This window comes from Scyliorhinus torazame, chromosome 8 (assembly GCF_047496885.1).
Source record: "Scyliorhinus torazame isolate Kashiwa2021f chromosome 8, sScyTor2.1, whole genome shotgun sequence".
Lineage (NCBI taxonomy): Eukaryota > Metazoa > Chordata > Chondrichthyes > Carcharhiniformes > Scyliorhinidae > Scyliorhinus > Scyliorhinus torazame.
Genome location: NC_092714.1, coordinates 122,422,632 through 122,448,896, shown reverse-complemented (window position 1 = coordinate 122,448,896; position 26,265 = coordinate 122,422,632). Strand labels below are relative to the sequence as shown.

At 47.7% G+C, this 26,265-nt stretch overlaps 1 protein-coding gene across 4 annotated transcripts in view; it reads right to left on the bottom strand.

Moving 5' to 3' along the window:
- Positions 1-26,265, bottom strand: part of map3k15 (mitogen-activated protein kinase kinase kinase 15) — a 220,834-nt gene that overhangs the window by 116,645 nt on the left and 77,924 nt on the right. For all 4 annotated transcript variants that reach the window (XR_011948699.1, XM_072514132.1, XM_072514133.1 and 1 more), the window contains exons 7-10: positions 20,160-20,272; positions 18,655-18,814; positions 16,377-16,527; positions 13,685-13,792 (exon numbers count right to left, since the gene is read on the bottom strand). Coding sequence is in view for 3 of the 4 variants with exons in the window: in XM_072514132.1 (XP_072370233.1) it covers positions 13,685-13,792; positions 16,377-16,527; positions 18,655-18,814; positions 20,160-20,272 (532 nt within the window). In the remaining variant the exon portion in view is untranslated. The remainder of the gene's footprint in view (positions 1-13,684; positions 13,793-16,376; positions 16,528-18,654; positions 18,815-20,159; positions 20,273-26,265) is intronic.

Sequence of the window (26,265 nt, the reverse complement as noted above, 5' to 3'; positions counted from 1 at the left end):
GTGGGATTCTCCGACCCCCCGCTGGGTCAGAGAATCGGTGGGGGGCAACGTGAATCCCGCCCCGCCGCTCCGACGGCGGCTGCCGAATTCTCCGGTGCCGGTTTTTGGGCAGGGGTGGGGATCGCGCCACGCCGGTCGGGGGCCGTTGGCAGTGGCCTCCCCCCCCCCGGCGATTCTCCGGGCCCCGATGGGCCGAGCGGCCACCCGTTTTCGACCAGTCCCGCCGGCATGGACTGGACAAGGTCCATAATGGCGGGACCTGGCTTTGAGGGCAGCTTGCGGAGTCCTCGGCGGTGCGCACAGTGGTCTGGCCTGCGATCGGGGCCCACCGATCTGCGGGCAGGCCTGTGCCGTGGGGGCACTCTCCCTCCGCGCCAGCCTGTGTAAGGCTCCGCGATGGCCGGCGCGGAGAAGAAACCCCCTGCGCATGGGCAGGAATAGCACCAGCGGTTTTCGTATGCGCCAGAACAAGCTGGCGCTCCTGCGCATGCACCAACTCGCGCTGGCTAGCGGAGGCCTTTCGCCGCCAGTTGGCGTGGCGCCAACCACTCCAGCGCCGGCCTAGCCCCCGGAAGCACGGAGGATTCCGCACCTTCCGGGTGTCCTGACGCCGGAGTGGTTCACGCCAGTCTTTGGCGCCGGTACGGCCCGCCCCACCGGCTGCGGGAGAATCCCGCCCCAATACTTGCATTCTTTTCACATTCAGTCCCTCTGTTTTTCCCTATGTCAATGACGAAAGCACTGCCAACAAATGAAGTTTAGGGAAGACATCACTGCAGCCTGGAGTTAGTCTAGTGTAGATGTGAAATCATTCCTTTATGGGGTGGGATTCTCCGCTATCTGGCGGGGCGGCCGTACCGGTGCTGAGGAGTGGCATGAACCACTCCGGCGTCGGGCCGCCTGGACAGTGCAGAATCCTCCGCACCTTCAGGGGCTAGGCCGGCGCCGGCGGGGTTGGCGCATGCGCGGGAACGCCAGCGTGTACTGGTGTCATCCCAGCACATGCGCAGGGGGGTTTGTCTCTGCGCCCGTCATGGCGGACTGTTACAGCAGCCAGCGCAAAGGGAAAGAGTGCCCCCACGGCACAGGCCCACCGGTGGGCCACGGTCGCGGGCCATGCCACCGTGGGTCCCCCCCCCCCCCCCCCCCCCCCGGGGCCAGATCCCCCCCAATCCCCCGAGGACTCCGCAGGCCATCCGCAGAGCCAGGTCCTGCCGGTATGGATCTGGTGGAATATACGCCGGCGGGACTGGCCGAAAATGGGCGACCACTCGGCCCATCGTGAGGCGGAGAATCGCTCACCCCTGCGGAAAAAACGGCGCCGGAGAATCCGGCAGCCGGCGGCGGGGCGGCGGGGCGGGATTCACGCCACCTCCCGGCGATTCTCCAGCCCGGCGGGGTATCGGAGAATCCCGCCCATGATAAGACGTACTTTCAAGTGGGCTACCGAGTGAGCATAATGAAAGCACCAAATCAAATGATGGGAAATGGCCAGCTGGTCCCATCGGCCTTTAGCAAATGGGAAAGACATGCTTAAAATTCTTGAATATTCTCCACTGTGTCCATGTATCTATCACCCACTTGTTCACCTACTCTAAATACACCCAAAATAATTTCTTTGCTAACACTAATTTCCTTCAGCTCCATACTAAAATTTATGCTTCTCAGAACTTCCGATACATTAGTACGCATTTAGTTCCTCAGCCATTTCTTTGTTCCCTATTATGAATTCCCCCGTTTCTGACTGTAAGGGGCCTACATTAGTTTTTATTAATCTTTTTCTCTTTACATCCTATAGAAACTTTTACCGTCAGTTTGTATGTTCTTTAATCAAAATTAATTCACTATCTTCTTTACGAACTAGCAAATTTCTAAATAAATGACCCACAACGTGACGTGTACTTTTCAATCCAACAGATTTTATGACTTTACAATTTCCAGTGGGTGATTGAACCCTGAAAGCGTAACCTCCTGCATTGGTTCAAGCAGCCTATTCTTCAGTTAAAAACATAGCTAGCAAAAGAGTGGTGTTCCCCAAGGCCTTACTTTATATTTTTTAGTAAATGTCATGTCAAGCCATGAAACTTTGTTGTTATTGTTAGGGTAACACTAGGTTAGCACTGCTGCGTCGCAGCTCCAGGGACCCGGGTTCAATTCTGGCCTCGGGTAACTGTATGGAGTTTGTACTTGCATGGGTTTCCTCCGGATGCTCTGGTTTCCTCCCACCGTCCAAAGATGTGCAGGTTAGGTGGATTGGCTACGCTAAATTGCCCCTTTGTGTCCAAAAGTGGGGTTACTGGGTTATGGGGAGAAGGTGGGGCTGTAGGCCTAGGCAGGGTGCTCATTCAGAAGGTCGGTGCAGACTCGATGGGCTGAATGGCCTTCTTCTGCACTGTAGGGAGTCTATGTAATCTCAGTCATGAAGTCAAGATAAAATCTATGACCTCTGTTATATTTTTTTGTTGACACAAAGAGAAAAGGTATGGAGCTGCCCACTCTAGATTCTTGTCGAACACGGTGAGAGGTTTATTAATACATTCAAGATGGTGATCTGCTCAAAGCCCGTGGAAACACTCTGTTGACATCATTACCACATCACGTGATGCATACCCAGCAAGAATGTATTCCGAGATACATAACAACCTCTAGTGATCCATGGAACTCACTGATGTGTTGGGTGCTTTGGATCCATGGAACACATTCAGGCCACCAACACTTAAAATAGAACAACACTATTTTATTAAGTTAGAAACTGTTGAACATACTTTCACTGTGGGTTAACATGATGTTAGATTAAACGAAAGACCTATGCCTATCCTAACCAGTCTATGCACTCAGCACATGGTGAAGATCTGTGCTGTAAGCTGTAAGCTCTGTCCTTCTGAGAGGCTGCATCCCGAATGAGCGGGAAAACTGATGCCCTGTCTTTATAGTGAGTGTGCTCTAACTGGTGATTGGCTGTGGTGTTGTGTGTGTTGATTGGTCTTGCTGTGTGTCCATTAGTGTGTGTCTGCACCATGATATACTGGTGTATATTATGACATTCCCCCCTTTTATAAAAAAATGTATGTGTGTGGCAATAAATAATGTGTGGTGATAATGTTCCGAACCACGTGTGGGGTGCAAAGACATATTTACAGGACTATGTACATGAGAACTAAGCTATTTACATGGGAAGGTGCCTGGTGCAGAGAAGCAGTATGCAACATGAGTAACGAGATCAACACTATATACAAACCAGGGAAACGATCAAACAAAGCAACGAAACAATTCAGAGAGTCCATAAATTCGAAAAGTTCATAAATTTAATCTCTGAGGTGGGTGACGAATTCTGGTTGACCGCCTCAAGGGTGGGCTGAGAGCCGCCGGTTCAGGAGCGGGCTGGACTGCGTCAAAGTAAGGGGGAGGCAGAGTGACAGGGAGCTCTGCATAGTCCGTGACAGGGTCAGCAGGAGGGCGAGGCGACACTGGAGGATCACGTGGCGAGCGTGGAACGAGACGAAGGGCGCGTCGATTGCGGCGCAGAATAGAGCCATCCGGTAGACGAACCAGGATCGAGCGGGGGGGCCACCTGCTGAAGGACAACAGCGGTTGCAGACCAGCCACCATCCGGAAGATGGACGCGGACATTGTCATCTGGAGCCAGAGCAGGGAGACCAGCTGCACGGGAGTCATGAGCCGCCTTGTGTTGTGCACGAGACAGCTGTATCCGGCGAAGGACCGGAACGTGGTCGAGGTCTGGGACATGGATGGACGGCACCGTCGTCCTCAGGGTGCGACTCATGAGTAATTGGGCTAGCGACAGGCCAGTGGACAGTGGGGTGGAGCGATAGGCCAGCAAGGCAAGGTAGAAATCAGACCCAGCATCGGCTGCTTTGCATGGGAGCCATTTGACGATATGTACTCCCTTCTCTGCTTTGCCGTTGGATTGGGGGTACAGGGGACTGGACGTCACATGGGCAAAATTGTACCGCCTGGCAAATTTGGACCATTCTTGGCTTGCGAAGCAGGGGCCATTGTCCGACGTAACCGTGAGTGGGATGCCGTGTCGAGCAAAGGTTTCTTTACATGCACGAATGACTGCAGACGAGGTGGGGTCGTGCAACCGTATCACCTCCGGGTAATTCGAAAAGTAGTCCACGATCAGGACATAGTCTCTACCCAGCGCGTGGAACAGGTCGATGTCCACCTTAGTCCATGGTGATGTGACCAACTCATGGGGCTGCAGGGTCTCACGTGGTTGGGCCAGCTGGAAGCGCTGACAAGTGGGGCAGTTGAGCACTGTGTTGGCTATGTCCTCATTAATGCCGGGCCAGTACACTGCCTCTCGGGCCCGCCGGCGGCACTTTTCCACGCCAAGGTGGCCCTCGTGTAGTTGTTCCAGGACAAGCTGGTGCATGCTATGCGGGATGACAATGTGGTCCAGTTTTAGAAGAACCCCGTCTACTACCGCCAGATCATCTCTGACATTATAGAATTGAGGGCATTGGCCCTTGAGCCACCCGTCCGTTAGGTGGCGCATAACACGCTGTAGCAAGGGATCAGCCGCCATCTCGCGCGAATTTGGACGAGGCGTTCATCCGAGGCAAGTAGATTGGAGGCCACGAATGCCACATGGGCGTCAACCTGGCAGACAAATCCCACTGGGTCACATGGAGTGTTGACTGCCCTGGAGAGAGCATCAGCAATGATGAGGTCCTTGCCTGGGGTGTATACCAGCTGGAAATCGTATCGCCGGAGCTTGAGAAGAATACGCTGGAGGCGAGGTGCCGTGTCGTTCAAGTCTTTCTGTATTTTATTGACCAGCGGGCGATGGTCGGTCTCGACGGTGAATTGAGGAAGTCCGTAGACATAATCGTGAAATTTAACAACACCGGTTAGAAGGCCCAGGCACTCCTTTTCTATCTGCGCGTAGCGCTGCTCCGTGAGGGTCATCGTACGTGACGCATATGCAACAGGGGCCCATGATGAGGCCTCATCACGTTGAAGGAACACTGCCCCAATGCCGGATTGACTGGCGTTGGTCGAAATTTTGGTGTCCTTTGCTGGATCAAAGAAGGCTAAGACCGGGGCCATGGTCAGTTTTGCCTTGAGTTCCCTCCATTCGCGCTCGTGGGCAGGGAGCCATTGGAAGTCTGTCGTCTTCCTGACCAGGTTCCTGAGAGCCGTGGTATGAGAGGCGAGGTTAGAGATGAATTTCCCTAAAAAATTGACCATGCCCAGAAATCGGAGGACCGCTTTCTTGTCCTCTGGTGTTTTCATAGCTGTGATGGCAGCTACCTTGTCCGCATCCGGCTGCACACCCGATTGGGAGATGTGGTCCCCGAGGAACTTAAGTTCTGTCTGACCAAAAGAGCATTTGGCCCTGTTGAGGCGGAGGCCATGCTTATGTATACGTCTGAATACACGCTGGAGGTGACTAACATGCTCCTGCGGAGTGGTGGACCAAATGATTATGTCATCGACATTGACGTGAATACCTTCAATACCTTCCATCATTTGTTCCATAATCCTATGGAACACTTCTGATGCAGAGATGATCCCAAACGGCATCCTGTTGTAACAATATCTTCCAAAGGGGGTGTTAAACGTGCAGAGTTTCCTGCTGGATTTATCGAGCTGGATTTGCCAGAATCCTTTTGAGGTGTCGAGCCATCTCACATGTGATCTCTTCGCGCTTGGGAATCGGATAATGCTCCCTCATGATATTGCGATTTATATCCTTGGTATCAATGCAAATTCTCAATTCGCCGGAAGGCTTTTTTACACATACCATGGAACTGACCCAGTCGGTCGGTTCTGTGTCTTTGGAAATTACTCCTTGATTCTGGAGGTCCTGCACCTGCTGCTTGAGGTGGTCCTTAAGGGGTGCTGGGACCCTGCGAGGTGCGTGCACCACAGCCGTGGCATTCGGTTTTAATAAAATCTTGTCGGTGTACAGGAGCGTGCTCATGCCCTCGAAGACGTGGTGGTACTGGTTGATAATGGTGTCGAGCTGTGCCCTGAAGTCCGTGTCCTGAAAGGCAGATGCGTCAGCAGGAGAGAGAGAGTGAACTCTCTGAACTAGGTTCAACAGCTTGCATGCCTGCGTGCCAAGCAGGGAGGCTTTCGAGGAGCCCACGATTTCAAAGGGAAGGATGGCTTTGCATGACCTGTGCGTCACTTCAAGTTGGCATGAGCCGCTGGCAGCAATGGCATTGCCATTATAATCTAATAGCTGGCAGGCTGATGGCAGGATGGCTGGTTTGACACGAAGGCTTTGGAAGTCAGACCGCGCAATGAGATTGGCGGAGGCACCAGTGTCCAGGCGGAATCGTATTTGGGACCGGTTGACAGTAAGGGTGGCACACCACTCATCGTCTGGATCGATGCTGTATACCGATAGAGGCTGGATTCTTTGCTCCGGGGACACCCTGTTTTTTGTAATGCTGATGGTGTCCTTCGGGTCCTTGGTGTCAATATCGGGTAGCCGGTCTGAATCTGGCTCGGTGACCTTGGGTTGAATGGCCCGGACATTCCTGCGAGGCTGGCTGGAGTGACGAGAGTTGGCAGGCTGAGCTGATCTGCATAAAGCAGCATAGTGGCCAAGTTTGCCACATCGCAGGCATCGCCGGGATTTGGCAGGACATTGCCGCTTTAAGTGGACGGAGCCACAGTTGCCGCACGTTGTAGCGTCAGTACGTTAACTGCGCCACCGCGCATGCGCTGTGCGGTCGTACGTGGTGCGTGCCTGCGCAGTACGTTCGTCAACATCGCCGTCCCCTCGTTCGGTGCGCACAAGCGCGGGAGTCCGCGAAAAGCGCACGAAATGGCCGCCCTCATCCAGGCTGAGGCCCTGGAGTTACTCGATTGCTTAGACCTGTTCTGCCTCGTGGGGACCTTGCCGTGCCGTTTCAGCCGCTTGGATGTGGGAATACCGACTAATGGCGTGTTCATGTATCACGCAGGTCTCGACGGCAATAGTTAGGGTGAGCTGCTTTACCTTGAGGAGCTGCTGGCGTAGGGGGTCCGACTGAACACCGAAAATGATCTGGTCGCGTATCATGGATTCGGAGGTGGACCTGTAATTACAGGACTATGCAAGGATGCGGAGGTGGGTGAGAAAGGACTGGAAAGGTTCATCCTTACCCTGAAAACGCTGCTGGAATACACAGCGCTCGAAACTTTCATTCACCTCGATGTCGCAGTGACTGTTAAACCTAAGGTGGACCGTCTTGAATTTTGATTTATCTTCACCATCAACAAAGGTGAGAGAATTGAAAATGTGGATGGCATGTTCCCCGGCTGTGGATAGGAAGAGAGCGATCTTCCTGATGTCTGAGGCAGCTTCCCGGTCTGTGGCTTCAAGGTAGAGCTGGAAGCGTTGTTTGAATATCTTCCAGTTGGCCCCTAGGTTACCGGTGATGCAGAGCGGCGGTGGTGGGCGGACGCTGTCCATTTTGCAGGATGGCTGTATGCTGGTGGAAGGCAGATCACTTGCAGGTAGGTCTAAGAAGTTCTAACATCCCTCAACTACTGGTGCCATGATGTGTTGGGTGCTTTGGATCCGTGGAACACATACAGGCTACCAACACTTAAAATAGTGCAACACTATTTTATTAAGCTAGAAACTGTTGAACATACTTTCGCTGTGGGTTAACACGATGTTAGATTAAACTAAAGACCTATGCCTATCCTAACCAGTCTATGCACTCAGCACATGGTGAAGATGTGTATGGTGTATATTATGACACTCACCTCAGGTTGTGCTCTGAGTGCGGCTAAACAAAATAACAGCCTAGTTTGGGAATATTGAGAAATATCTCAATGACTCTTAAAAGTAATCAAATAAGTTGCAGAAGAACATGGTAAGAAGGAGACACGTTCGCTCCAATGCCTTTCAATGTGTAGTCAGCCAGACTCAAGAATGCCTCCAGCTACCTTTTCAATACAGAAAACCCACATTCCTTGCATAAGCCGGCAACGTGTCCCTCTGCCAAAAGAACAATCTCCTGACAACAATTTCTACACTTATGCAGCCGACACTCGTGTTCCCTAATCATCCCCAATCTTTAACTCAAATAGCTCATCCATCTGAACCAAATCTAATCCTTTCAACAATGAAGTGAGTCAGCTTGAATTTGGGTGTCCAGATCCCTGTAGGTGCAGAAAAGACAGTAAGTGATCTTATAACCCTCAGAACAAATAAGTGGATAACGGGTCTGTGGGTTATATCTGAAGTAAAAACAGAAAATGCTGGATATACTTAGCAGGTCTGGCAGCATCTGTGGAGAGCAAACGAGAGGTAACAGAGTTTCTATGCCTGTTCTACAGATAACATCTGAAATGGTACAATCTCATCCTAGAACTGGGACTACAAACTTATTGTAAAGCAAGCTACAACTTTTTTTAATGGGAGGTGGGCACCACTGTCCTTGAACTGAGTGGTTTGCTCGGCCTTCTGCAGAGGGCAGTTAAGAGTCAACCTCATTGCTGTGGGTCTGGAGTCACACTCAGACCAGACCAGGTAAGAACAGCAAATTTTATTCCCTAAAGGACATTAGTTAACTAGATGGGTTTACAAAAATGGTTTCATAGTCACAATTCCTGGTGGGATTTGTCCCCATAGCAGTTGCCTGGGCCTCTGGAATACTAGTCCTGTGACATTACCACTACCCTACTGTCTGCCCCTGTTGTGCGGCACACCCCTGGAGTATATTCCAGAGCCCTTCTCAAACTGTCTCGACAGCAAAATTAACCTTTAAGACCCTGAAGTCCATTCAATGTGTCTCATTCTCGTGATCCTCTGTTGCTATCAGTACAACTAGTGGGGTTGTTATGAATGGGAATACATGTCTGCCTTTTTTAAGACGCATCTAGAGAACCCGTTGATGCGGGGAATTTACTGTCAGAGCTTGCAAACAACACCGGTGCCGGTGACTGCATCTTAAGCCTTGAGAAAGCCAGCAACACTGTAACCCTAAAAGGTCTGGATTCTCTGCACCCCGACATCAAAATTACGTTTGGCAACGGGGCAGAGAATCCGTTTTCGAGCACGAAATCGGGGCCCGCGCCGGTTTCTCAATTCTCCGCCCCCCGAAAATCGGTATACTCGTGGAGTATGCCGAGTCTCCACCGCCTCAGGCCATTGCCTAAGGCCCGCCCCGCAGTTCTCCGTCCCCGACCGGCCGAATTACTGACGGCACGGTTCTAACATGGTCCTGCCATTCGGGAACCTTGCATGGCGGCTGCGAACTGAGTCCGTGAACGCCACAGTCGGGGGAGAGTCGACCGGAGGGCAGAGGGGGGGTTCATTCGGGACTTGGGACTATGTGTGCGGCCGGTCAGGGGCGGGCGAGCGGCTGATGTGGGGCATTATTTCGGCGGTCCAGGTCCACGGGCTGAGTCTGCCATGGAGCACAGCGCGGCCGCTGGAGGCCGCCGCCGTGCGCATGCGCAGCCTCTGACTTGGAAGTGCGGGGGGCCGTATCAGCAGCTAGAGCTGCGAGCTCTATGACAGCTGCCTGCTAGCCCTCTTCAAGATGGTGAATCTGTGGCCTTTTGACGCCAGTTTTCCTGGCGTAAAAGACCACAGTTTTCACAATGGCGTGGGGACATAGTCCCAAAAACGGAGAATCTAGCCCCCTATCTCCCTGCTGCCTTGCCATGGTACAGGAAGTGGTGAATTTGCCAGCTCTCTTGTAAACCAATGCATGGCCATACAGCAGAATGGCCGATATTGCACACCGCCCTTATGAGTGTCTGAAGCAATTCTGTTCCAAAATAGTTCCATCATAGCCACAGAAAGCCACACCGGCAGATGAGTGGGGCTATAGATCCTCATGCGGTAGGTGACAGAGCTGCTCTATTGTCTCTGTGATAGAACATAGAAAAATAGAAAATAGGAGCAGGAGGAGGCCATTCAGCTCTTTGAACCTGCTCCCCCATTCATTATGATCATGGTTGATCATCCAACTCAATAGCCCAATCCTTTCCTTCCCCCCAATATCCTTTTATCCCCTTCACCCCAAGTACTATATCTAACTGTTTCTCAAAAACAAAACAATCATAGAATCATAGAATTTACAGTGCAGAAGGAGGTCATTCGGCCCATCGAGTCTGCACCGGTCCTTGGAAAGAGCACCCTACTTAAGCCCACACCTCCACCCTATCTACCTAACTTTTTTGGACACTGAGGGCAATTTAGCATGGCCAATCTGCCTGACCTGCTCATTTGTGGACTGTGGGAGGAAACCAGGGCACCCAGAGGAAACCCGCGCAGACACGGGGAGAAAGTACAAACTCCACATAGACAGTCACCCGAAGCCGGAATTGAACCTGGGTACCGGGAGCTGTGAGGCAGCGGTGCAAACCACTGTGCTACCGTGCCATCACAACAATGTTTTGGCCTCAACTATTTCCTGTGGTAATGAATTTCACAGGCTCACCACTCTCTGGGTGAAGAAATTCCTCCTCATCTCTGTCCTAAATAGTCTACCCCATATCCTCAGACTGTGACCCCTGGGGCAAAATTCTCCGGAAATCTTTGGGGGCCGAGCCCCAACATTGAGGGGCTAGGTCGGCGGCGGACAGATTTCCGCCCCGCCAGCTGGCGGAAAAGGCCTTTGGTGCCCCGCCAGCTGGCGCGGAAATGACATCTCCGGGCGGCGCATGCGCGGGAGAATCAGCGGCCGCTGACAGCATTCCCGCGCATGCGCAGTGGAGGGAGTCTCTTCCGCCTCGGCCATGGTGGAGACCGTGGCGGAGGCGGAAGGGAAAGAGTGCCCCCACGGCACAGGCCCGCCCACGGAATGGTGGGCCCTGATCGCGGGCCAGGCCACCGTGGGGGCACCCCCCTGGGGCCAGATCGCCCCCCGCCCCCCCCAGGACCCCGGAGCCCGCCCGCGCCGCCTTGTCCCGCCGGTAAGGTAGGTGGTTTAATTTATGCCGGCGGGACAGGCATTTTAGCGGCGGGACTTCGGCCCATCCGGGCCAGAGGATCGAGCGGGGGGGCCCGCCAACCGGCGCGGCGCAATTCCCGCCCCCGCCGAATATCCGGTGCCGGAGACTTCGGCAACCGGCGGGGGCGGGATTCACGCCAGCCCCCGGCGATTCTCCAACCTGGCGGGGGGTCGGAGAATTTCGCCCCTGGTTCTGGACATCCCTACAATCGAGAACATCTTTCTTGCATCTACCCTGTTAGAATTTTATAGGTTTCTATGAGATCCTTCCCGCATTCTTCTGAACTCAGCGAATACAATCCTAACTGATTCAATTTCTCCTCATCCTTCAGTCCCGACATGCCAGGAATCAGTCTGATAAACCTTTGCTGCACTCCCTCTATAGCAAGAACATCCTTCCTCAGATAAGGAGATGAAAACGGCACACAATACTCCAGGTGAGGTCTCACCAAGGCCCCATATAATTGCAGCAAGCCACCACTGCTCCTGTACTTGAACCCTCTTGCAATGAAGACCAGCATACCATTTGCCTTCTTTACCGCCTGCTCTACCTGCATGCTGACCTTCAGTGACTCTGAGGACACCCAGGTCACGTTGCACATTTCCCTCTCCTAATTTATGGCCATTCAGATAATGGTCTGTCTTCCAGCTTTTGCTACCTTGCATTTATCCAAATATACTGCACCTGCAAATTCATTTGCCCACTCACTCAACCTGCCTCACTCACTCAAATTGTGAAGATCAATCTTCTTACACACATCTCCTCACAAAGGCCCTCATGTGACCTGTGTGTTATGTGGAATATATTAGGTGTAAGGGTTGAAGATGGTGGATTCCAAATCTTTTCGTGTTCTGATCCTGTCAGAAGCTGTGAGAAACAAGTCCAGCTCTAAGTCAGCGTAATACAAATCCATCATTGGAACTATGTTTTTTTCCCCCTCATTTTTCTCTCTTTCTTTTGGATGGAATTTGTTCAGGATCCTGCCTCCTCCAGATACATCTTCTGCTTCTTGCCTTGTCTTGCATCACCAGCTGTCTTCGACCCTATCCTTCCTTTTTGGTCATTGTCTTTCTTTCACTTGCTCAAAACCTATGACATTCCTAACATTTTCCAGTTCTGATGAAAGGTCAGGATCTAAAACTTCAATTCGACTTCCTGACCTGATGACTACTTTCTATTTTTACGTCAGATTTCCAACGCCTGCAGTATTTTCCTTTTGTGTTCTTGTTGAAATGAGTGTTTCCCATCTTCAAAAATTGCCAATGAAACCCTCCGGTTTCTTCAGACCCAGAAGCTCTACACTTCAGCCTGTCACCGTTCATACTGGCAAAGGAAGTTTCAGCCTAAGTCACCCAGTGAATGTAAGATAACAAAGCTCAAGTGGGCACAGCTCCAAATGCCCTCATTACCATACATTTAAATGGGGTCACGTGGGGTGTGACAGGCAAATATAGGGGAATTTTGAGAGGGCGAGCCAGTCGGTGACAGAATACCAATAGAAACAGCTTCGGTCCAAGGTTTTGGCCGCAGGAAATTATTTGTCATGATTATGCATGGGAACAATGCTGAAAATGGTGAGGTAATCCGCCCTTTAATAGGAACAGGAGCAGGCCATTCAGCCCGTCAAGCCTGCAATGCCATTCAATATGATCATGGCTGATCGGACACTTCAATGCCTTTCACCCTGTACGCTACTGTAAATCAGAAACGTACAAATAATAATCTTCATTAGTGTCACAAGTAGGCTTACATTAACACTGCAATGAAGTTACTGTGAAAATCCCCTAGTCGCCACACTCCGGCGCCTGTTCGGGTACACAGAGGGAGAATTCAGAATGTCCAATTCACCTTACCAAACACGTCTTTGTGGGAGGAAACCTGAGCACCCAGAGGAAACCCACGCAGACTCAGGGAGAACGAGCAGACTCCACACAGACAGTGACCCAAACTGGGACTCAAACCCGTGACCCTGGCGCTGTGAAGCAACAATGCTAACCAATGTACTACTGTGCCGCTCCATGACTGAGCTTCCACAGCCCTCTGGGATAGAGAATTCCAAAGGTTCACAACACTCTGTGGAAAGAAATTAATGTTTGCTTGATCTGTCAATTCTCCTATCCTGAAGGCACCTGCCTTTCGTTAAGTGTCCAGTTTACATGTCTGAACTTATGATGGTGTTCCACAAGATATTTTATTGAAAGGATTTGGGCAGGTTCCTGATGGCAAAGCCCACTCCTTTCATTTACTGACTTGTATACTTCCCATCTTGCTTAATATTAGTAACATTTCTAATAAGGTTCTATGAATTTGTACCCAAACCATCCATTGATATGACACCGAGAGAAGCAATGCATCTGATGCATGGGTTGGGAAGACGTTCTGCTATTTGGTTGAGGCCTTGGTTCTTCAGGTTTCAAATACTGGTTGATTTTCTTTCTCTGCTTAAACTGGTGTCCTAAGGCCTACTTCAGCAGGCTCAATGCTTCCTTCGGGTAAAATCAGGGAACTGACCCTTGGATTTCCATGGTTTGTAAATTGAAAACATGGAAGAGAATTAGCCATGGAGCCACCAAACCAATTTCAAGCACACACGCTTTTTAAATACACAGATATATAAAGAAAATGAAGAAATAACAATTGAATCGCTTCATTTTAAATGGGTGAAATCAAGCTGAACAATCAGCAATAATAATCCAAAATATATTGCAACTGAAATGGTAGGTCTACTGTTTCCCAATCTTACCACTTCCTCTGATGAGACGTGCCATATGGAAACAGTTTTCTCATCTGCCTCACTATTTATGGATATGTAGGATGGCTGGTAGACATTGGTTGGCTCTAGAATCAAAACCTAAAACACAACAGAGGAATTAGTTAACCTCTGTAACCATGGACAAAGCAATGATGGATGGTCAACAATTCCAAGTCATTGGTTACGTTTGCACTGGTGATATCAGTGGCTGCAATTCTCCCCAAAGATTTCTCAGTGTAGTCTCCTGCGGGAAATAAGGTGCAATTCCACAGGATGGATCAGTGCGATCCAAATCGTAATCTACCCACACTTAAATTTCTTTTGGAGCCAGGAGTGATTCACACTGTGGGACCTGAAGAAGCCAGCAGAATAACACTATTGTGCCCCTCTCCAATCGCTGGCAAGGCACCACCCCAATCATTGGCAAATCCACCACACCTCTCCCACCATTGCAGTCGCTGAAAATGCCCCTCCCCTCGCAACCATTGGCAGGGTTCACCCGCAATCGCTGGCAAGGCTCCCCCTCACAATCATTAGCACAAGCCACCGCCATCCCCCGCTTTCGCTGGCAATGCCCCCCCTCTCGCAATCGCTGGCAAGACCCCCTCTCGCAATCGCTGGCAAGGCCCCCCTCTCGCAATTGCTGGCAAGGCCCCCCCCTCACAATCACTGTCAAGACCCCCCTCTCACAATTGCTGGCAAGGCCCCCCTCTCACAATCGCTGGCAAAGCCCCCTTCTTGCAATGGTAATGCCCCCTATCCCAATCACTGGCATGGCCCCCTCCTCCCAATCATTGGCAAGACCCCCCCCAATTCTCTGGCAAGCACCCCCACCCCCAAGTAAGCAAAACGCCACCATGGGTTCGCAAAATCTCCCCCCCCCCCACCCCCTCAGGGTACCCCAGGTCCCCATCAGGCCCCACATCTTGGTAGTGCCAACCTGCCACTGACCCCTGGCAGTGGCAAGCTGGCACTTCCAGGTTGGCACTTCCAGAGTGCGGGGCACGGTGCCAGGAACAGCCCTCAGGCAGAGCACCTGGACTTTCTCGGAAGGACCTCAGAATAGCGGAAACCCCAGTTGAAAAGAAAGCGTTAAGGCAGAGCACCTGGCTTTCCTAGAAAGGATTTCTGAACAGAGGAAACCCCCCACAGAAAAAAATCTGTGGTTAGAAACAACACCTGTTCTTTCTAAGAAGCACATCAGAATAAAGAAACAGCCTCTTTAAAAAAACTGGTTAAAACCATGCCTGCTCAAAAGAGAAAGCACATCACAGTTGTGCTATTCACAGATTGTGAATAGCTATAAAAACAAACAAAGCTAATCCCTCTTTTGAGATAGCTTGGACCCATCAACATGCTGGGAGAGACATCAAAGGTACGAAGGTTACAGAGGGAAGTATTTTACCTTCACCTGGCAGATCTTGAACTTGACATGCTGGGAGAGAGTTTAAATGTTTTCAAATCGACAGAGTGAAGACTTGCCACATGACCTCCATCCTGGGAATGACCACTGACCTGATTCCCTCCAGCCCAGCCCAAGCTCCCCCAACTCCAACCTCTCTTGAAGGATGCTCCTCGGCACCCTGGAGGTTAGGTGAGAGAGGGTACTCACCCTGTTGCTTTCCCTCGAGGTTCCTGGTGCCTGGCCCCCACTTTTAGAGACCAGTAGTGATTTGTGCCTGCGGGACCTCCAGCCCGGGAGGGGGGGAGTGCAAGGGAGCATCCCGGGAAGCTGCAGCATTCCACTTCAGTCTCACTAACGAGATTAAAATGGATGCTGATGAGCTCTGATCAGGTTCTCGCAGTATCCGGGCCCGGAGGCTCGCAATGGATTTGACGCCTGGCGAGAATCCCGTTTTGGCCTCATGCCCGATTCAATGGGCCAGCTCCAGCTGGGCTAACACCACCAAAGAATCACCCCCGGTGTTCAGGATATTTGTATGAAATTCTTTCCTATTTTTAATGAAGGCATTAATCTTAAACAAATGGTTCCAGAGGAGCGATCCACAATTAAGACATTAGTTAGTCGTATTGCACACCATAATTTAAACTCAAAACTATATTTAAAATTATTCCTTCACTAAATATATTTTTTGTACCCAAATGAACGAAGTCATTTGGCAGTAATGAACTTGAGTTTTGCTGAAATAAAGACATCTGTTGAAGCTTTCATCTTCCACTCATCAGGTGAATTACAAGAATACAATGTCAGAGGAAACAACAATTTTATACTGGAAGAGAAGAGAGTGCTGATTGGTTGATAGGCGGACTTTAAATGGTAGAGGCATTGTCATGGGAAATGCACCAACAACATCAAAACAAACCCAAAATTAAAAATTGGTGGTTGAGGGAGGTCAGAGAGTGTCAAGAAAATACTGAGTGGTAAATCACTCTAATGGATTTCAATGTCCCCGATTTGAGGAGAGGATATAAGGGTTCTAGTTTCTAATCGCCATCCTGCGTTCTGCTTCTGGAAACTGTACACGTGTGTCTGATGGATTATAAATAAGAAAATTTCCCAAGACTTGATCAAAGCTTTAATATTCAGTGCCTGGGTTAACCCACCGCTACCGTGAATGTGGAAGAGGGGTTTGGGGCTGCCAGCATTGTTAGTGCATGTTTTAGATAGAATCCCCACCCCACCCTAAGGGGAAAACATTGGAAAAAGACAAACAAAACATACTGGAAAACGTAAGCCATTAATATTGATCTTGGTCGCTTCCACAATGATGTCCAACCAGAAATTGAGACACTCCTGTTTTGGGGAATGGTCATTGTTGATCTTCTGGAATTGCTGCAGCAACACCAAGTTCTGAACTAATGATCTCAAATACCTGGAGAAAGAAGAAAAGATAGCTCAGCATTTATACTATAGTTGTTCTTGCAATGCTGTGAGAAGGTGAATATTTTTGTTAATTGCTGCTAGGCTTAGGCTACATGCTGCACTTTCAGTGATGTTGATGATGAGTTTAGATAGGAGCTCAGGGAGAGGAGAATTTCTGAGGGTTAATACAGTCCAGCACTTTGGACAAATCTGCCATTAAAACAAAGGATTTTTTTGAGTCTGATCACAAACAAACTGGAAATACAGCGAGTAGCAATTCTTCATCATCATAAGGGGGTTTAAGAGTAAGTGAGCTTGCAATTGTACATGGGGATCATGTACTGCACCTTACACCCTTTGGGAAACCCACCAATGTAATAAAACTGGTTGATCCAACTATGTAGCTGTCTGGATATCATATAGAACTGGAGGAATTCCCCGTTTTGTCCAGTTATCTGTCAAATACAGGAAGACATGCCAACTCAGAGCAAAGCTATTCTGGGAGATTTTCTGTCCTCCTAACATGATGACATAACTGATTGAACTTTGACTCTGTCAGTTCCAAAGCCGTGCACAATAAAGCCATGTATTTATTTTATTTTAGTTTAAGACTGATTACTCAAGTCTCTTGGCAAAAGGCTTGCCAAGTTTTAGGCCTTTTTAAAATCAGGGCAATTTTTCAAGCCCATGTTTCAAGCTTGCTCAATTCAACTGCCAAGGCCACACTGGGTAATTTTAACTTACAATAAATTAATTAGTTGACCATTATAGACCCTACACAACATTCCCTACCATTGATTCTATAGCGGCTAATTTCCACTATCACCTAGAGTTATAATTACTCCCCAAAATAAATGCAAAATACTGTGGATGCTGGAAATTTGAAACAAAAGCAAAAAACTTTGGAAAATCTCAGCAGGTCTGGCAGCATCTGTGCAGAGAGAAATAGAATGGATGTTTTGTGTCTGTATGACTCTTTTTCAGAGTTAAAGAGAGGGAGAAATATAATGGATTACAAACTGTATAGAGGGAGGAGTGGAGCAGCTGGAGCAGGGCAGAAGGCCAGAGATTGCAACAATGATCTGTAGGACACATGACAGAGGAAAACATTAATGTCAGTGTGAAGGGCAAAGAAGGTGCTGATAGTGGCATGAGCATAAGACAGCAGAAATTATTAATTGGAGAACAAAGGCCAGCGCAAAACTAAAGAACAAGTGACAGATGGTCCAGTGGAGGAGGGGGAGGAGGCCGGTTTGCATTGGGACAAAAAATAGTTTGGATATTTAATGTAGGGTCAAAATGGAAGTGAAAGGTCACTGTCTAATGTCATAAAGCCTGCCCCTCTACCTCCTCCCTCCTCACAGTTCAAGGTTACCTTCAGGTGAAGCAACATATAACTTGCACATCCGTGGGCAGCACGGTTGCACAAGTGGATAGCACTGTGGCTTCACAGCGCCAGGTTCCATTCCCCGCAGGGTCACTGTCTTTGTGGAGTCTGCACGTTCTCCCCGTGTTTGTGTGGGTTTTCTCAGGGTATTCCGGTTTCCTCCCACAGTCCAAAGACGAGCCGGTTAGGTGGATTGGTCATGATAAGTTGCCCTTAGTGACCCAAAAGGTTAGGAGGGGTTATTGGGTTACAGGGATAGGGTGGAAGTGAGGGCTTTAGTGGGTCGATGCACTGTATGTTCTATGTTCAATCTGGTCTACTGTATTCACTGCTCCCAATTCCAGTCTCCTCCATGTTAGGGAGGCTAAACATAAACTGGGTGACCACTTTTCAGAATACTTTTGCTCAGTCCACAAGCATGACCCCAACCTTCCTGATGCTTGCCAATTCAACTCACCATCTTGCTCTCATGCCCACATGTGTCCTTGGCTTGTAGCAAGGTTCCAGTGGAGCCCAACACAAATTGGAGGAGCAGCACTTCATCATCTGATTAGGCATGTTTCAGCCCTCAGGACTCAACACTGAATTTAGACTATGACCTTTTTCTTCCCTGTTGACCCCTTTGTCGGTTGACCCCTTTGTCAATCATTACTCCCATTTGAATGTGGGTCAGACCCAAAATCAGAGACACAATTTTCTTCAGGTGCAATTTATTCACATACATGGTGCAACATTAACACCGATTCTTACCAGAATGGGGACTTGAGTTTAAAGAGTTTCTCAGCTGCTTGTACTGCCTTGTTGACATCTTTGGCCAACATGCTGACTGTGAAGAAATGGCCCACATCATAGTAGTTGTTCATTTGGTCGAGATTTCCTTTCCTAGCCAGCAGGCCGTTCAGTCTCATGCCTGTCCAGGAGGTGAATTAATAGCCATAAGTAACAGACACTTAAGAAGGGCAAATGTGAGATGCTGCCTCTGCTAAAGGCTACCATTTATGCTTCGTTATTCCTAAGTGTTGGGTGCTCACAATTAAAGGACTTTGCACAATAAATGCAGTAGCTCTCCAGTTGGTTTAATAGGCCAATAAACCAACCAGTTTCTTCTGAGCTGTAAATAACAGGAATGCTCCATTCTTGATCTGAGCTCTGAGGCAACATATTACAGCCATGGCATTCATCTGGATTAGGGAGCTGTGCCAGGGTGAAGTGCCCGGGCAATGGCAGGTGGCAGAGAAAGAGAGCATTGTCAGGGAGCAGTGACAGGGAGTAGTGAAAGGGTGTTATATAATCACAGAATCACTACAGTGCAGAAGGAGGCCATTCGGCCCATCGGGTCTGCACCAACCCTCTCTGAAAGAGCACCGTACCTAGGCCCACTCCTCTACCCTATCGCTGTAACCCCACCTAACCTTTTTGGACACTAAGCGGCAATTTAGCATGCCCAGTTCCACCTAAACTGCATATCTATGGACTACGGGAGGAAACTGGAGCACACGGAGGAAATTCACGCAGACACAGGGAGAACATGCAGACACTGCAAAGGCAGTCAACCGAGGATCCCTGGCGCTAACCACTGTGCCATCATGTCACCCCATGTTGCATTGGGCTGAGTTCTGCGTGGGGTGGGTTTTGCATTAGGGTGGGTTCTGCGTTGGAATGGGTTTTCAGGGCGTATTCAGGGGGGCTCAATCAGAGCTCGCCCACCATCGTTATGATGTGGGACCTGCCCTTTCACTTTCTTTCCCACTATTAGTCAAATGATACAATCGAGAAAGCCGCTCTTGGGACCATTGGCTTCAATGCTGTCGTTCTGCCCAAAAATTGAATTTTTTTTCCAAATTGTTGGAGAGTTGTTGCTGAATTCTCTGGTCAATGTGAGCACTACAGACTGATGCTTCATCCAAATAAATACATTTCACCTCAGGAACCCAGACGTGATTCGCAAATATGTTGCTAAACTTGATCTTCATGCTCAAAGGGAATTTGTCCAGTATCGTTAATGAATGTGCATTAACAAAATTCACAGTTAAAAATGTCACTACATCACTTGCACCTCATGCCATTAAGTCAAAAAACAACAAAGGAATCTTCTGGGATTCCTTGCCGGAGTTCTCGAAGTCAACCTTAAAACAGTCAGTACAATGGAAGCGATGTGCAGTGATGCGTCTCTAGCTCCTACTTGCACAGAATGATGTTACGGTGTTGTTTAGGAGCTTCATTTTGATTAAAAACATTTGCACCAGAACACTCACCAATTTTTCTCAGCTCCATTGAGCTTTCAAACTGCTGACCAGCAGCAATTAGGAGAATTGCCAAATTAATACCCGAGTATAGGGTTGGTTGGAGCCCAAAGCCTTTGCGGTACCTAATCATTGATAGAAACAAACAGGGACGTATTGATTAATGTCATATTCAATCATATAGGAAGTAGTACTGTGCACATGCAGATCCATAAAACTACTGATAGCTGTCCATCTCTTCAAAAACAGCTCTAGAAATGGACCGATGGCACATAGTTACACTGAACAAATAATTCATCATAACCTAAGCTTCAGATAACAACATTCTGACACTTGCACGGATGATTCTGGAAAAAGAATCTCTTCATATTCTCCCTCATTTTCACGGAGAGAATAGAGGCCTTTGTGGATATATGCTAGAATTATTTATTGCTGGATCTGATTGTTAAGTTGGTTTAAGGCTTATACTTTTGTTACATTGAAGACATCCCTCATCCCCTCCCCAGGTTCAGTTTGCAGACATCTAACCCTCTGCCTAACTCCTGAATTGGGCAGGCACTGGGGAGGCAGTGGTTCCCAGAGTATGATTCTGGCTCTCTGGATTACTAGTCCAGCGACATTACCACATTGTCGCTGGACTAGTAATCCAGAGACCCAGAATCATACTCTGGGGACCAGAGTTCGAATCCCGTCATGGCAGATGGTGAAATGTGAATTTAAAAACAAAATCTGGAATTGAAAGTCGAAAGGTGACCATGAAACCAATGTCGATTGTCATAAAAACTTATTTGGTTCGCTAATGTCCTTTAGGGAACAAAATCTGTCATCCTTACCTGGTCTTTCCTACATGTGATTCCAGACCCACAGCAATTTGGTTGACTCTTAAATGCCCTCAGGGATGCTCAATAAATGCTGGTCCAACCAGTGACACCATGAACGAATAAAAAAAGGTTTTTCAGCTACAAACACAGGCAAGCACCAATCTTCACGCAGCACTTGTGGAATGTTGTCACTTGCGAGGTATGGTGCTGAAGAGGCATTAGCAGCACCAGGAAATATGGACTTGTAAGGCTGATTTCTGGTTGAGGCATGTATATCCTGGGTATTTCAGGACGCCGGATCCACCTTCATCTACAAGAGGAAACGTAGTACACCAGGATGTATTGAAGAATCACACTACCTTCGTGGCCATTAAGGTGATTCTCTGAGTTGGTGTAGCATGCTTATTAGACTCTCTTGGAGCAAATTAAATAGGAACAAGCTGCATTCCAGCTTTATAAGTGATTTATGTGAATGATCTGCAATCAGGGACAGAGTATCACATAGCAAAATTTGCAGATGATACTAAAATAGGTGGGGAAGCAGGCAGTGAAGCAGGAGATAAAGAGTTTACAGATGGATATAGATAGACTAGGAGAGTGGGCCAGAATTGGGCAGATGGATTTTAATGTAGATAAGTGTGAGGTTATCCATTTTGGCTGAAAAAATACAAAGTCAAACTATTATCTAAATGGAAATCAGCTTCTGGGCAGACTGATCTGGGTGTCTTTGTTCATGAATTGCAGAAAGTCGGTATGCGGGTACAGCATGTAATTAAAAAGGCAAATGGAATGTCAGCGTTTATTACAAAAGGACTGGAGTATAAAAGTAGAGAGGTGTTGTTGCAATTGTTTAGGATGTTGGTGAGACCACATCCAGAGCATTGTGTCCAGTTTTGGTCTCCTTATTTGAGGAAGGATGTGGGGGCATTGGAGGCAGTTCCCTGGAGGTTCACCAGATTGATTCCAGGGATGAACGGGTTGATGTACGAGGAGAGATTAAACAGTTTGGGCTTATATTCTCTGGAGTTTAGAAGGATGAGAGGGAATCTGATCGAGGTACATAACTTACTAAAAGGGATTGATAAAGTATATGTAAACCAAATGTTATCCCTTGTGGGGCAATCTAGAATGAGCGGTCACAGGTATTGGTTGAGAGGCAGGAGATTTAGAACTAGATGAGGAGGAACTACTTCTCGCAGATGGTGCTGAATTTTAGGAACTCGCTGCCCCATAGTACGGTGGAATCTGAGTCATTAAATGTTTCAAGAAGGAGATAGATATATTTCTGATTTTAAAAAACAGGTCAAAGGGATTGGGGGGACAGGTAGGGAGGTGGATTTGAGACCAGGAAGAGATCAGCCATGATCAGATTGAATGGCACAGCAGGCTCGAAGGGCTAAATTGCCTACAGCATCACGGATGCCAAACTTCAGCCAATATGATTCGCTCCACATGATATCAAGAAACGGCTGAAGGCACTGGATAGTGCAAAGGCTATGGGCCCTGACAATATCTCGGCAATAGTACTAAAGACTTGTGCTTCAAAGCTTGCCGCATCCCTAGCCAAGCTGTTCCAGTACAGCTTTACCAATGGTAGCTACCCGGCGATGTGGAAAATTGCCCAGGTGTGTCCGTACACAAGAAACAGGACAAATCCAATCAAGCCAATTACCGCCCCAGCAGTGTGCACCCCTCCATCCGCAAAGTGATGGAAGGAGTCATCAACAGTGCTATCAAGAGGCACTTACTCAGCAATTACCTGCTCACGGACCCTCAGTTTGGATTGCTCCAGAGTCACTCAGCTCCTGACCTCATTCGAGCCTTGGTTAAAAAACGGACAAAAGAGCTGAATGCCAGAGGTGAGATGAGATAGGCTGCCTTTGACATCAAGGCAGCATTTTACCAAGTATTGCATCAAGGAACCCTAGCAAAACTGGAGTCAATGGGAATCAAGGGGAAAACTCTCCGCTGGTTGGAGTCATACCTGGCACAAAGGCTGTGGTGGTTGGAGGTAAATTATCTCAGTTCCTGGACATCACTACATAGTTCCTCAGGGTGGTATCCCAGGCCCAACCATCTTCAGCTGCTTTATCAATGGTCTCTCTTCCATCATCAGGTCAGAAGTGGGAATATTCGCAGGTGACTGCACAATATTCAGCACCATTTGCGACTCCTCAGATAATGGAGCATTCCATGTCCAAATGCAACAAGACCAGGACAATATCCAGGCTTGAGATAACAAGTGGCAAGTTATATTCATGCCACACAAGTGCCAGGCAATGACCATCTCCTACATTTAATGGCATTACCATCGCTGAATCCCCCACAATCAACATCCTGGGGTTACCATTGATCAGAAAATGAACTGGACTAGCATCTTAATACCATGGCTACCAGGGCAGGTCAAAGACTAGGAATCCTATGGCGAGTAACTCACCTCCTGACCTCCCAAAGCCTGTCCACCATCTACAAGGCAAAAGTCGGGGTGTAATGGAATACTCTCCATTTTGCTGGATGAGTGCAACTCCAACAGCACTCAAGAAGCTCGACACCATCCAGGACAAAGAAGTGTGCTTGATTACTACTACTTCCATAAACATTCAATCCCTCCACCACCGCTGAACAGTGGTAGCCATGTGTACCATCTAGAAGATGCACTGCAGGAACTCATCAAGGTTCCTTAGACAGCACCTTCCAAACCCACAACCACTACCATCTGGAAGGACAAGAGCAGAGCAGGAGATACCTGGGAACCCCACACCTGGAGGTTCCCCTCCAAGTCACTCACCATCCCGACTTGGAAACACATCACCGCTCCTTCACTGTCGCCGGGTCAAAATCCTGGAACTCCCACCATAACAGCACTGTGGATGTACTTACACCTCAGGGACTGCAGCGGTTCAAGAAGGGAACTCACCACCACCTTCTGAAGGGCAACTAGGAATGGGCAATAAATACTGGCCTAACCAGCGACACCCACATCCCATAAATTAACTTTAAAAAAAGAATTAAAATATGCATGAGGGCAGGCAGGTGACCTACTGAACATGCCTCTGATAAAAGAAGAGTGAGGAAAGGTTGCCCACCATCATCTGTCCTATTATAAAGTAAAAGTAAAGTCACCATAGTCCCAGATGACCATAGGCTGCTTTCCCCTTTGAGGAGGGAGAGCTGACTGGTGGCAATTTAACCTCATGCCTCAGGCGAGGGGCAAATTTGAGAAGGTGAGGCCTCTATAAATCACCTCAGCCAGTATAGGAATTGAACCCATGCCGTTGGCCTTGTTATCCAGTTATCCAGCTAACTGAGCTCTTCATATCCTATTATATATATATTATATATATCTTCAAACATGTATTGATGACATTGTAAGGGATCGCACCTGGGAGTCCAAAAAATACCAACGATCCAATCTAAGCACAGATCAGAGAATCAGGCACAAGGAATGGACATCGGAAAAGGAATGTGGGTTACAGACTTTGTATGGCTGTCTAACCTGCATGCCATTAAGCAAACATTGTGTTATCATGCAATCATAGAATCACAGAATCTACAACACAGAAGGGGGCTATTCAGTCCATCTTACATTTACCAAAGAATTAAAGGAGCTCTCCCATTCGTCCCACTCCCCTGTCTTTTTCTCACAGCCCTTAAAACTTCTTTTTCATGTTTATATTGAATTCCCTTTTGGGAAACTGCTGTTGAAACAGCTCCCAGCACCCTTCCCAAACCATAATAACTCACTGCTTAAATAAAATTAATTTATCTCTTGCAAATTATCTGAAATCAACATTTTTTGGTTACTAACCCTCCTTCTGCTGGAGGACAAAAATCTCTTTATTTACATTATCAAAACACCTCCTAACTCTGAACAGCACTGTTAAATCTCCCCCTTGTTATGGTTTGAAATGCATTAGTTGAAAGAGTGATAGAGTTAGAATCAATCGTAACTTTCCAAAGGGAATTTGACAAATATTTGAAAAGGAGAAAAAAAATAAATGCAGAGCTATAGTGTGGGAGCAAGTGAGAATTGGATGGCCTTTCCAAAGAGCCAGCACAGGCACAATGAACTGAACGGCCTAATTTTGTGTTGTAAGATTCTATGCGCTGAATCTTAACTCTGAAAAATGGGTGGGTTGGGGTCATATCTGAGGTTAAAATGGAAATAACCTGAAAGAAACATTTAACTCGTCTTGAAGGAAACTTGGCAGCTGAAAGATGACAAGATGGACTGAATCTATGAGGTGATTCTACCACCCCCCCCAACTTAAATATTCACTCTCTCCACCAATACCACACAGTGGCAGCAGTGTGGGGCACTGTAGTGATATTCAGATATCAATATACATGATCAATGTATGTAAATGTAGTACAGTCATTTCAACACTAGATGGCTCACAGTCAGATACTATAACAACTGGTTTCCCGCCTTTTCTAAGTCAGATGACATGATGATGTGATTCAGAACAGTGAACAAGTAAGACATAGAATAGCTAGAATGAGAGAAGTTAGAACTAGTTTGTTATAATAGTGTATAGTTATATAGTTATCTGTATTGTACTTTAATTCTTTATTGTTAGTTTGGTATTGAGTAAAAGGACTCACAGTTTATTATTTTATTACTCATTAAATAGTTCATCTTTCAACAAGAATACTATTGGTCATTTTATCATCCTGGTGGATTCAAGAGTAATATATATATTTTAGATACATCATTATTTAAAATATAACATGGTACCAGCGAGTTATAAATCTTTTAAGAAAGACTAACAAAGATTTAGCATAGAAAAGAAGAAAGAAAAAAGAACAAACGGATTCAACTGTTCGACTATAGCAATCATCGCAACTTTGAAAACTTCGACGCAAGCGACCTATCAATGGACCAAGTTCAAGCACCAAGACATCTAAAGACCACTGGTAATTTAAATTTAAATTGGAAGTTGCTCAAGCAGCAATTTCAACTTTACCTAGAAGCTACTGATTTAAGTGTAGCACCAGAAGCTAGAAGAATCGCGTTATTTCTATCGCCTGCAGGACAGCAAGCAATCAAAATATTCAACTCATTTCATTTTAGTGCTGATGAAGATAAAACTAAATTTGATCAAGCGATAGCAAAGTTTGATGAACATTGTAAAATGCAGGCAAATGAGATTTTAGAACGACTGAAATTTCATCGGAGAATTCAAAAAATTGGTGAACCTGTGCATAATTTTATCACAGATCTCAAGCTCTTAGCTAAAAAGTGTAATTATGAAAATCTGCATGATTCACTGGTACGAGACCAAATAGTATATGGT